The sequence below is a fragment of the Epinephelus lanceolatus genome, chromosome 8 (assembly GCF_041903045.1).
Source record: "Epinephelus lanceolatus isolate andai-2023 chromosome 8, ASM4190304v1, whole genome shotgun sequence".
Taxonomy (NCBI): Eukaryota; Metazoa; Chordata; class Actinopteri; order Perciformes; family Serranidae; genus Epinephelus; species Epinephelus lanceolatus.
Genome location: NC_135741.1, coordinates 34630991 through 34644433, shown reverse-complemented (window position 1 = coordinate 34644433; position 13443 = coordinate 34630991). Strand labels below are relative to the sequence as shown.

Sequence of the window (13443 nt, the reverse complement as noted above, 5' to 3'; positions counted from 1 at the left end):
GAGACGCATATCGCCAATTTAAACAGGAGGTTATGACATTTTACAACATCATCTTGAGTCTCACCGCTCGTAGCACTGTTGCCAAAACAACCAATACGCCCTGCACTGATGACGTAGTCCTTGTTCGGGACACATCAGGACACGCTAGCATTTACACTACAAAAGATATGTGTTCAAATGCGTCCACTTCAGCATGTGGTTTGAGTGACTGGATCATGATGGATCACATCCTGGTGGTTGTTTACACTTGAATTTAGCGTGGTCCACTTGTGATCAGATCACCCAAGACATGTATTGATACCAGGTACACGCAGGCTGAGATAGTCAGTGAGCAGGCCAATCCTAAATTGGCAACCATAACTAGGTACAGGAGGCCTGTCAAGCGTCGTCGCATGTCGTATTTTTTCCTTTTCTGAAACTGAAATCTCGAGAGGAAAAATGACCTCACCCACAGCTGAATCCATTAAACATTCAACAAAAACTTCTTTGTTTTCTCAAGGTAAGACACTAGCTAGCTTAGCACGTTGGCTAACAAAGACAGATTAATATTCATCGTAAATTACTTGTGTTTTAAGTTAGGCAGTTGTTTACCGTTTGAGGCTGTTGGCACCGTAAACAAATGGAGAAGTGGGATAATTTAATTTTGCTAGCAATGGGCTAAAACAGATATTAGCTAGATAATGAAAGGTGTAGGGAGTCATAAACGTTAGCCTAAAACAAAACAATACATTGAATTACCCTGCTGTGAAAGAACATTATTGTTCCTACATATGTTTACCCACAGTTTTAATGTCCTCTTTATTCACACTGACCATCAATAGATCATATTCTGAATGTTACTTTTAAATGCATGTTGTAGTCCTTTCTGTCTACTTCTTTCTGATACTTTAGTGTTATTTCAGAAATGTGTGATTATTTCCTTTGGATTATCTCTCACTGTCTCTCACCTGATAATGCATATTGACATGTTAGGTGCGAAAGTTTGAAAGTAACCAAGGAGGTGGGGTTTTGCAAAGGGTCGATTGAGTGAAAATGGCTAATGGATTTTATTTTCTATTTGTAAAAGCCAGAAAGTGTTATTTAAAAAGTTCCACAGTCTCACTTTAAGATGAAGTATCCAATCAGATTCTAAGCCTGTGCTTTCTCACAGGCATGCTACCGCAAAACACTGAAGCTGATCCACTTTGAACCCCTGGAAGCTACCTGACATGTTAGCTCATTCATTGGCTGCTAGATTGCAAGGCAAATCTGAAAGCAGCTCACAGAGCCAACCTGATTGCACTACAACAGGTAGAGCGCCCTCATACTGGCTGTGGCCCCGGGTTTCATTTAGAACGTGTCATGAGATTTAGGCTGATGCAAGATTAGCTATGCAAAGTAGCAAAATCCAAATTCATCATATCACTGACAAAGTTTGCTTCTTGCCAGAGTCTCTCTGCACTCTTCTGTATCCCTCTAAACTGCTGCTTGTGCAGCAGTTGCCGTAGCAAACAGGAAACCATATCATAGTACGCTACCACAGGTTTTTACTCTCGCACCATCTGTAGAGAATTACTCTGTACCTGCAAATCTCACAGAAAGTTTTCAGCAGCAGCTTAATCCTGGCTCTCATCACTGCCAAAGCACACAGCACGGGGACAGCTAGTTTCAAGGTGGCAGCGGAGAGCTGCACATAATGCATCACAGAAAAGAAAGTGTGGCCACCACTACTTGTGACATTTACAATAAAAGGGTCTTTGGCAATGCAGCTTAGTGAATATATTTTACACAGAGTATAAGGTGCCTTTCAGTTTTGGCAAGGTACCTAATTGCAGCAGCACTGAGAGCAGTTTTATATCAGACAGGGCTGCAAAATTAAAGCCAAAGGCCGCAGAAGAATTTCCACTGCCGTCTATACTTCTCAAGTCCTGCCCTGGTCTGGTTTTATGTAGAGGATCATTTACAGGTAATGTTTGCGGAATGCATACCTGTGCGTCCTGGCAGAGAGCATGAATAAGAAAGTGAAATGAAAACTGTTTCGGACAGTCGGGCACTGTGAGGGCCAAGAGGCTGTCAGGCTGGCCACATCCGCTCCTCTGGCCCTGCTGAAGCCGCTACTGCTCCAGCAGGACTTTCCCTGGAACACTCTCTGACAGCGCTCATTAGAGGTCAGTTCAGACTTGGGTCTTTAATCTGAGGTTCTTTCTATACTACAGGCTGCATAAGTGAATCTCAGTGTGAAACTTATATAAGTGGGAAGTAAGTGGTGCATTAGCTCAAAGTACTGTACTTAAATACAATTTTGAGGTACTTGAACTTCACCTAAGTTATCCAATCCATTTTATTGTAAGTTATACCTCTGCTCCATGACATTCATCTGACAGCTTTACTTAAAGATACAAAATCAGATTAGTTACGTTAAATTCATGTTTACACTTTACTGAAATGGGCCATTCTGCATAATAGGTACGTTCACTTCAGATACATACAATATATTGTGATGGCAATAAGTTGTAGTGTTACTTAAGGAACATTTTAGCAGAATTTGAACACAACATTTTTTTTTTTTCTTAAATAAAAGAAGCGTTTTTTCCAATACTGGATGATACAATCTCATATCTCTGCTCATACTCTTTCAGATTTGGAGGTAGAATTTCATATTTAATGTTATATGTTCCTTAAGTGATGTTGGTTACCACAACTCAGAGGTAAGCACAACCTTAGGAAGTGGAGTAGATCAGAATCAGGGTCACTTTGTGCACCTTATGCTCGTGCAAGCACAGTAAATGCACATTAAATGTATAATTTGTCCGTTGTCACATGGTGCAAAGAGTATTCTGCATGTTTCGAATCAGTGTGAAACCTGTTTCTTTGTTGATTAAATGCAGTGAAGGCAAGATGGTCAACCATCATGCTGTTTGATGTTTGAGGGAGTTGCATCTTGATTTTAAGCACTGTATCAACCTGTAAGCATGCATTTCCACGATTCAAATCAACCACGATCACAATCTCAGCACGCCCATATTGTATGTTTAAGATACTGGCATTGGATTAGGTTACTTGAACTTCAGCTCATCATATTTGAAAGCTACAAGCGCTTTTTAACATTACAATTTTCCCAGGCAAGGCTGCTCTGCCACATTACCATCACAATCTTTGTTGTTGCACTGTAAAAGCAACAGCACAAAGGAAATGCCACTTTGTAGATGCATCAGAGAGGGCTGTTTGAGCCATTTGCTTATCTTCATTATATAATAACAGAACGTGAATTAGCTGTCAGTGGTGTAGGTGATAAGCTGAGCGGGGGGAATTAAGGTCCCCCCAGCTCTCGCAGCACAGGGTTGTTGAGTTATATTTACAATGGCTGTAAATCACCCCATATGGTCAAGGCACTGTAGCAGTGCTCCACACAATGGCCACATAAACACCCCAGCATAATTACACACGCATGTAAACACACACACACACACATACACACAGAGCATCAACACTGCAAATGGTGCACACATATTACATAATTGATACCCCCAACAGCCAGTAGCCTACATCCATTTGTCCACTTAGAAACCCCCAAGTGAATACAGTGTGCCTTTAAAACACTAAACTATATATAAACACACAGACATTCACTTTAGTCACGCATGCACACAAGCATGCACGCACTTTTACACACTCACACACACACACACAGTATATACAAACACACAGGTTGTTATTGGATTCATGTGCAGCGTGACAGCCGTACATACCTCACTTTGTGGTCCTCTGCTGTCTCTTTCTATCTGTTCCTCAGCTCTCCTCCTCTCTTCTCATCTCTCGTTCTCTCTATCACACACACACACACAGAGCAGTGTGTTTGAATCTGACAGATTTCTCTCAGCTCAGTACCCTCCTCCCTCTCTCTCTCTCTCTCTCTCTCTCATTTCTCAGGCACACACACACTCTCTCAAAAGCAGCCCTCCCTCCTTTCTTTCTTCCCTCTCCTGCCAAATATGCCAAATAGCCTCCCCCCCCTCCTCTCTCTCTGTCTCTCTCTCTCTCTCTCACTCCAGAGCTGCTTCTCTCCTCCCATTCCCACCCTCTCTCCCTCTCTGCCTTGTGAAGCAGTGTGAAAGCCACAACCCAAGCCACGCCCCGTGCTCTCTCCTCTCCTCTGGGCGGCTATAAATACCGCTGCTGCTATGAATATACTGCCTTTCTCCCTCAGCATCCCTCACTCCAGCTCTCCCCCCCACCTCCATCCATCCATCCCTCGCCTGCACTGCCCTCCCTCCCTCTCCCACTCCAGCCCTCCATCCCTTTCTCTGTCGAATTGTTTTTCTGATGACCTTGTATTATTCGCCCTTACAACGCCATCACATGACAGCATCCTTTCCCCTTCGCGCACTCTCGTGCAGGATGCAACCGTTTCCATGCATGCACGCACATACACGTGCATGCTTCAGAAAGGCATGTCATCAAGCAGCTGCGTTCACACATACAAGCACAAAAGGAGCCACAGACTTGCACAGACGCGACTGTAGACAACAGTGTTTCGTACGACTCGTCTCCTGTGTTTCCTGTCTGTTGCGCCGGATGTGGTGCATTTTTTCCTCTTGACAGCTGAGAAAAACACGCTGATTGAGAGACATGTATTGACAGCAGATCACATTGTACTTCACTCACTCCGTCACAAAGAAGTCCAACTTGCATCACTAATTCTATCCACACCTGAACAAAGATGAGTCAATCTGAATATAGTTATGATTAATGGATGTGCCTTTCCATGTAAAATGACTCTGCAATAAATATATTGTATAAAAGACTGAATAAAACATGAGTGAATCAGTGTGTTTCTGTCAGCATCCTTCATCCCCTCACTCCATCTTTTAGGTGCATTTTGTATCCAATTTATCAAACACAGAGGTTGGTTTATCACACTGACGGCAGTGTAATGAATCAAACATAAACTGTGTTTGGTTTTATGCTCTCAGCATGTACTCCTGCACTATACAGTAAGTACACGTAATATATCCAACATGTCAGGCGGATTCACCTGCAAAAAAACAATGGATAGATTGTGCATTTACAGTAGGTATTATGAACATTAGGCAGCATCATGTCTCTGCTCTTGCTCACTGCCAGCAATATTGTCTGGGAATGAGGTTACTAACATCTGGTGCAGGCGCGTTATGCGCACCGAGGGTACACTTAAACGGAATCAAATCTTCGCCTGTAGGCTATATAGTATGTCACGGACGTAATTAATCCTTGGATTGCACCAGCGCCGCCGCAATAACTTCATAAATGAAACCACCAAAACTGTGAGTAGGACAAAGACAAAGAATTCTACCTGAATGGAAAGAATGTTTTTTATGCTGCCCCTTTTGATCTTGGTAGATATAGAGTACCACAGGGTGCCTGTGCATTGCCATATAAGGTAGCACAGCCCCGTGTAATGACTTGTATGGTTCTGGTTGCTTTTCAGAGTCATGTGTTGCCTCCTTTTGTCTGTTGTTTTGCATGCACTGGCACCAGCTTGCAATATTTTGACGTGTCTAATATCCTGATAGAATCGTTAATATGTTATCATCATCATAACAGAAAAATACAAAAAGGTTTGATGAAGGAAAGTCGTTTGCTATGGCAGTTGCTTTCACGTCATTTAATTAGTTTTTTCAAGTTTTCAGTTTAAAATCAACAACAGGAGTAAAATGACAGAAGAAGTGGGAATATCATGGACGGTTAAATGATTTTATTTGCATTAATGGTGGAGCAGTTGACAATGTTTTCTCCAAACTGTTTGATGCATGAGGCAATTATGAGTCACCAGCTCAGAATCAGTATCACAGTGTGTTTGTGTGTGTGTGTAGGATTAAGTGTGTGAGTGAAAGATTGTGTTGAGCACTGCTGATGGCCAAAATGTAAGTGCGTGCTTGAGAGGATGTGCTGATGCACGTGCAGGTGTGTTTCAAAACCGTTTCCTCGCCTCTGTTAGCGCAAGGGCCCCATGCAGGTCCTCTGCGTTTTGTGTGTGTATCTTCAGCGAGTGTGCGAGGGCTTTATGCAAGTCCTCAGGGGTGACCAGGTTGAAGCGCAGCAGAGAGTCGACCAGCTGGGAGCGAGCGCTGCCGATGAACGAGTGCGAGAGGAAAGGCGCGAGGCCTCCCCCGGCTTTCATGGTGTAGAGAGGGACTCTGACCGTTCCTAGAACCTGAGAGACACACACGCACACACACACACACACACACACACACACACAGAGAACAGGTGATAAGGAACAGAGCATGAGATCGGGTAAATGGCTGCAATCAGTCATTCTAGACAGAAAAATACACACACACACGGTACCTCCTGTCCATAATCTGTTGCAGTGGATACAGCCGCTCTCTCCACCTCCCTAATCTGTTCCTCCTCCATCTTCTTCACGTAGAAGTGAAGGATAAGGCGGGAGGGGCGGGAGGGAGAGGAAGCAGGGGCAAATCGGGAGTCCACATGATCTTCTACCGATATTGGCACTGCCACGCCCAGCTCCTCCAACAATTCCCTGCTAAGCCCCGCTTCCAGGGTCTCCTCCGATGGATTAACAAGCCTGAAGTGTAGGAGTTGGGGGCAAAGGTCAGGATCAGATATGAAAGCAGATAAACAATTTCAGCTGTACTGCTCTCCCGAGACTTTTTAGTGCGGAAGTAAATAAATCAAGCTGAATGAAAAGCTCACTCAATTTAAAACAACAAAACTAGTTTGCTGAGCTGCTCCTGCCTCAAGTCCATAGACTGTGTAAAGGAAGTGGACGTAGCCACTGTGACGTCCCCCATGAATTTGTCGACTACCATAGAGTGCCCCAGAAATGAGTCCTAAAACCCGGAAATTAGCATTTTAGCACTCCTAGTTCCCGCGTCTCAAAGTCGATGGGTTTTTTTTAATGGAGTTTTGGTTGGATGCCTGAAATAAGGTCTTATCACGTGCTTAAGAGACTTTCCTGTTTTGTTCTACAACGTAAAATACGTCAGTTAATACCCCACTTGTGAACCTAGAAGCTTTTATGTGTCTTTAAAACGGTGGATGCTAACAAGTTGCTAAATGAGACTACAGACCACCATCAGGTCGAACGGGGGCAACGTTAAGACATGCAACTGTAGTGTAGTTTGTTTATAGCCTAACATTAGATTTTACTTAAAAAAAATTACTTCAAAAATCATAAGGAGTGTTCATTTGTGAAGATTACCTTGCTAAACAAAACATTTTTCTAATACCTTATTTTCTGCAATAGTCAAGAATCCAATGCAAAAATCCCATAGGCTTTTTGACGAGGGAACCAGGGTGAAGCTAACTTCCGCGTCAGCCTAAAGAAAAACGTCATCCCTGAGGAGGATTTTTTTGCATTATAGACCAGAGGGTGGAGCTGTGGAGGAGTGAGGGGTGGATCTGGACACCGCCATGGTACAGACTTGTAAATCACAAAATAGCCATGCCCAAGTGCATACCCTGCTGTATCGTCTATTACTAAATAGGACCATAACTTAAAAAATGAACATCATGCCATATTGAAGAAGACTTGAAACTAGCAATTGGGATTATAAACCTATCAGGAAAAAGTTTACTGCGATAATGAATCACATGAGAAGAAGGGTTTCTCGCTGACTTTTATACTATTGGACTTCTTTTAGCAACCAGTGAAGTCGCCCCCTGCTGGCCATTAGAAAGCATGCAGGTGTAAGACACTTTTCAGACCCCGAGATACAGTAGTATCTCCTCACCCTCAGAGATAGGGTGAGGAGCTCGGACATCTGGAGGGAGCTCAGAGTAGAGCCGCTGCTCCTTCGCGTTGAAAGTGGTCAGTTGAGGTGGCTCGGGCGTCTGATCAGGATGCCTCCTGGGCGCCTCCCGCTGGAGGTGTTCCGGGCACGTCCCACTGGTAGGAGGCCCTGGGGCAGACCCAGAACACGCTGGAAGGATTACATATCCCGTCTGGCCTGGGAACGCCTTGGGGTCCCCCAGGAGGAGCTGGAAAGTGTTGCTGGGGAGAGGGATGCCTGGGGTGCTTTGCTTGGCCTGCTGCCCCTGCGACCCAGCCCCGGATAAGCGGATAAAAATGGATGGATGGATGGATGGATGGATGGATGGAGATAACCCCTTGCTCAAGTTACAATAAAGTCAAAAGTCATTGGATCTTTCAATCTGAGACATCTCTGCTCTGATTGGCTGTTTTCGTTCAGGCGTGGTGGATTCTCTTAAATGCCATTAGAAACATTTGGTAGAAAGATAAGAAGGTAGGTAAAAGATGTAAAAGAGGTAAAAGATATGAAAACAAAAGATGTAAAAGTAACAAGAGTCTACAGCCATGCTAACACTTTTGTGAGGCTGTACGCAGACACAGCTGTGTTTTAGCTAAATGCTAACGTTGGCAGGCTTACGTTTTGCAATTATGTTTACTACCACGTTACCATGTTAGTTTAGCATGTTAGCATGCTAATATTTGCCCTCATTTGTTGGCTCTAGTGCTAAACACAAGGTATAGCTGAGGCTGATGTCATGAACGTCATTAGTTTTGCAGGCAGCCTATTTGATCATGAGCCAAAGTATTGGACAAATTTAAATTTTGACCTGATGAAAAGCAGGGATCACCATAGTTAAAAAAATATATCCTGAGGGAAACATGAATGCCTGAATCACATTTCTTGATAAACAATCCGATGGTTGTTGGGGATATTTTACTTAAAACCACAAAATGTTGTGGCAATCCATTGAGTGGATAGAGAGATTTTTCACCAGACAAAAAATACTTTAACCTGCTAATTAAAAAAAAAAAAAAAAAAGAGGATCACCAAGGTGATAAGGTTTTGAGCTTTGGACACCATCTGTACTAAATTTTATAACAAGCCATCCAATGCTTGATTTTTCAGTAAACTGATGAACAATATTTTCCCATGATGCATTGTACAAAGAACATGCAGAAGCTGGAGCTTTGTAAATACCCTAGAAAACAAAAAATATAGCTAAGCAGCTAATTGCATTTTTTCAGTAAAATCTTTCACAAGCGGAAAGAAGCACCAAAATTGGCACAAATACTCCTTGGTGGTTGTTCTTTTGATAAAACTCATTAGCCATGCAAAAATCAAGATGGCCGCCATTTTTTCCAAGATGGCCCCCAATTCAATCCCATAAATGCTATTTTGGGGGCAACTTTGTGTAAAATTGTCCAATAAGTAAAATCTTGATATCTAATCATATATTTTTGACCACAGAGAGGCCAGATTTATTGTATTGAAGAGGCCAAGAAGCTTCCTTCTACCATATTTCAGCCATTGAAAGAAAATATTATGCTTACTGATCTCTGGGCTGCTACACATGGTGTAGGGGAGAGTGGCTTAAGATGAGCCAGTGGGTAAGTTGACCCACACACTATTTTTAAAGGAGCTATATGTAAGAAATCTAAAGCAAATAATCGTAAAATCCTCCTAATATGTCACAGAGACTAAGGAATAATGTTCATATAACATACTGATCTCACCGACAACAATAGTACAGCTAGAATATTCACATTTAAAAAAAAAAATTACAGTCCGCAAATCATGTTTATGTTTTGAATTTGTGTTTTGGCCTGTTGCGCCACCCACCGCCGTCTACCAGTCACGCAGTCAGTAGAGTCTAAGCATCAGTTACAGTTACGACTGAGCTACAGCAGCGCGGCAAGCAGCATTAGCAGTGTCCCGGTACATAGCATTAGCAGCCGGCTCCTCCTCAGCTGTATCCCGGCAGCAGCGTTAGCAGCAGAGAAGCTGGACTTGCTCGAACGGTCCGCTGGAAAACCGAAGATCAAGGACGTGGCGACACGGCCCTGCCACGGCAGCCGCCCGTGGGCAAACAAATCAGTCTCCAGCGTGCCGCTGTCCAGCAACCTCGAATCTGGAGGTGAGGGGGGGCGGACACGACTTGCAGCAGTATTTTGAATTTGAGTGCAGTAACCGTTTTGGCCACATTCTCACATACAGCGCCTTTAAATTAGTTTATAACCCTAACCCTAACCCACAACACAACCGTTCAGCCCAAGTTAGCTATATAGCTAATTTACATCTGCAGTCTCTGCGGCTTCTCTGCTACTGTGCAATTTGTTGTCATGTGACCACAAATTCACGAAGCACCCATCACTTCTATCTGGCTGTGATGGAGAGAAGTACATAGGAGAAGTGGTAAGTATTTATTTACGCAAGAAACTTTAATAATACTATAATTTGACACCAGAATCATTGAAATTGGCCCAGAAAATTAAGTTCTGTCATAAAAGATGGTTGAAATGGCGGCCATCTTGAAATTTACGTGGCTAATGGGATTTTTCAAAAGAATGACCCAAGAGGTACACTCAGTCAAATTTTGGTGCTTCTTTCCAGATTTGAAAGATTTTTTTTGCTGATCTGCTCAGCTAATAACTATTAAATCATAAATATGTTGCTATCTATTTTGAAGTTTTATTTGAAGTGACATTCCAGAGCTGCAGTTTGATTAACAGAGCAGAAATTGTCTCAGTTCCTGTTGTTGTATAAAACAGTTAAATTTGTACACTAACTGCAAACACAATAGTAATAGAAAAAGATACTGTGTACAATAAGTATGCCTACTGTATGTAAACTGGGACAGTGCTGCTTCTGACCACTGCTACCATTTGCTAATGCAGTTTCCCTTTCTTTTGCAATGTTATCATGATTTGTCAGACTTTTATTCTTGCTGCATTACATAAATGCACTGTTAGCAAATGATGCTGCAGAAATCTTGGCAGTGACTACTGTAAATCCCAGACACAAAGAAACAAGTGATTCATTTTAAGTTGAATACTAATTAAGCAGTACGTGTCTGGCAGTTACAGTTGTTTGAAACTGTTTTTTATTTTTATGGCAAGACAAGGTACCTTACAGAAGAACCTGTCATGTCATGTTTCACTGTTCATCCTTGTAGTTTATGTACTCCAGTGACAAGCGTGTGAATAGTTATTCTGTGCCACACAGGTTTATATCTTTTGAACGGGCTCATCTGTGAAGAAACAGAGAGACTTACAAACCTCAGCTAAACGTACCTGTGCTGTGCACATAAAAGGATAAAACAAAAGCAGCACCAGGAAAGACTCACCCGCCAGGGAAACCCAGCAGACCGTCAAAGCGCATCTGCATCTGTGGGAAGTGACAGAGGCTGTTATACACTCACACGCTGATGCATCCACACACGGAGGCAGTGATGCTCACTAACAAACAGCAGTGTGTTTTTATGCAAACAGGCAGAAACACTGAAAGCAGAAGTGTGCATCACTTGTGCATGCAGGGACTCAGTCAGTTCCATTCAGACACAAACACATGCATGTGTGCACCGTTTTGGCCACATTGCACGTACGCACACACGCACGCACACACACACACACACACACACACACACACACACACACACACACAAGGTGCTCTTCCTCACCAGTATGATATGTCTTATGGGAAACCTCCCAAACAGCTGAGATTTCGTGTCACAGTAGAGCATCACGTGACAGGCATGCTTGCAGCGTGAGCACTCCAATGCCTCTGCCCTCGACAGCTGTCCACTCGCCATCTACAAGTATACAGACAAACACAGTGCAAAATTACAGTCACAATTCAGTTCTTACCTATCACTATGCATGGCTGCTCCCTTGTCATGTGCTGCTAGTGTGACATCATCCAAATACAATTGTTGTGTTTATTTACCCCCCTGCCCAATGACTGAAACCTACTGATTAGCTTTAAGTCCTGCGGGTTTGTATGTGGAAAATCTTATGGCAGGCTATTCAAAATCAGGAAGCTTGGAGGGAGATCTTGTGACTTGTATCTAAGAAGCTTTAGCTCCCTCTGTTGGTGTGGAGTAGGCCTGACAACTGGGGAATCCCTGCCCTGGACAGAACTTTTCATGGGCATTAGCGTAGCCTATTGCATATATCTTTTACGATAATTCAAATATTTTATACTTTAGTGTAAAAATGTTTATATTGTTTGAATATATTAACAATTTCGTAACAATTTCTTTTCTTATTCTAATGTCTAATGACTATTGACATAATTCTACGTTAAAACTAATGTGATTAGTTAGTGGTCAGTATGTATTTTGGGACAACCATCATATTGCTTACTATTCCAAAACAAATCTATATTTTTATTGAATAGGTTTGACAGTGACTTTTTGCCTCTGCGCCATAGCTGTGGCCAGAGGCATTTTGTTTTCAGCTGTCCATTCTCATAAATGCAGTTTCTCAAGAACGCTTTGAGAGAATTTTTTCAAATTTGGCACGAATGTTCACTTGGACTCAATAATGAACTGATTAGATTTTGGTGGTCAAAGGTCAAGGTCACTGTGACCTTGTCCGTGTCATTCTGGCGAATGCGATATCTCAAGAACATCTTGAGGCAATTTTATTTTTAAAAATTTGACACAAACATTTATTTGGACTCAACAATGAACTGATTTGGTTTTGGTGGTCGAAAGTCAAGGTCACTGTGACCTTGCATCCCTCTCATTCTTGTGAACATATTTTAAGAACACTTTGGGGGGATCTGTCTACTTTGGTTCAAGGATGAACTGATTAAAATTTGGTGGTCAAAGGTCAAGATCACTGTGACCATATCCTTTGCATTCTTGTGAACGTGATATCTCAAGAACACCTTGAGGATTTTTTTTTTTGTTTTTATTTGGCACACACCTCCACTTGGACTCGACAATAAACTGCATAGACTTTGGTGGTCAAAGGTCAAGATCACTGTTGCAACTATGTCATTCACAGGAAGGCAATATCTTAAAAAGGCCTTTAAGGACTTACCTCAAATTTGATGCAAATGTCCACTTGGATTCAAGGATTAACTGATTAGATTTTGATGGTCAAAGGTCAAAGGTCAAGATAACTGTGAGCTTACAAAATATGTTTTTGGGCCTATAACTCAATAATTCATTCACTATTTGGTCAGATATTGAATTGGTGAAACTCATCTTTGGTGCCCACCTTGTCGGTAATTTTATGTATATATAAAAAAGACACTTTATCCTGAATTTGTGTCTGTTTATAGTCTTCTATCACCCCAAAAATATTTTGCTATGTTAATAAATGTCATTCCTAGGGGGTGTAATGGTGTTATCTAAAGGTGTAGCTCAACCACCTGTTCTTTTTTTTTGTCTTTGAATGATATCATTCAGCGTGTCTCAAATACCCAGTGGGCATTTTCTTCGAGATACTTAATTGAATCGAACTGAGAGATGTTTAAAATTTCTGCTCGGACTGGACGTACTTGTTTCGTAGCTTTCCTCAGGCGTTACTGTGTGAAACATTTTGCCAGATATATTCGTTGTCACATCTCTGTCCATTTGTCATGTTTTTTTCAGTCCAGAACATAACTAGTACTTCATTATAAACCTCTTTATCATCTTATGAGTGACACATATTACCTGCCTGACAATTGTCATTTCCCAGGCAACTGAAGTACT

At 42.2% G+C, this 13443-nt stretch overlaps 2 protein-coding genes across 3 annotated transcripts in view; both read right to left on the bottom strand.

Moving 5' to 3' along the window:
- arhgap4b (Rho GTPase activating protein 4b) overlaps nt 1-3907 on the bottom strand; it is a 40336-nt gene extending 36429 nt beyond the window's left edge. The window contains exon 1 of one of the 2 annotated variants that reach the window (XM_033629586.2): nt 3729-3907. The gene's annotated coding sequence lies outside the window, so the exon portion shown is untranslated. The remainder of the gene's footprint in view (nt 1-3728) is intronic. The other variant, XM_033629584.2, reaches the window with a different exon arrangement.
- Nucleotides 3908-5701: 1794 nt separating this feature from the next.
- LOC117257952 (U8 snoRNA-decapping enzyme) lies at nt 5702-11792 on the bottom strand. Its single transcript, XM_033628374.2, has 5 exons — nt 11708-11792; nt 11416-11547; nt 11083-11123; nt 6310-6550; nt 5702-6172 (listed from the first exon to the last, which is right to left on the bottom strand). Exons 2-5 carry the CDS (start codon nt 11545-11547, stop codon nt 5930-5932), a joined length of 657 nt encoding a protein of 218 aa, XP_033484265.1. The 5' UTR covers nt 11708-11792; the 3' UTR covers nt 5702-5929.
- Between the last annotated feature and the right edge of the window lie 1651 nt (nt 11793-13443).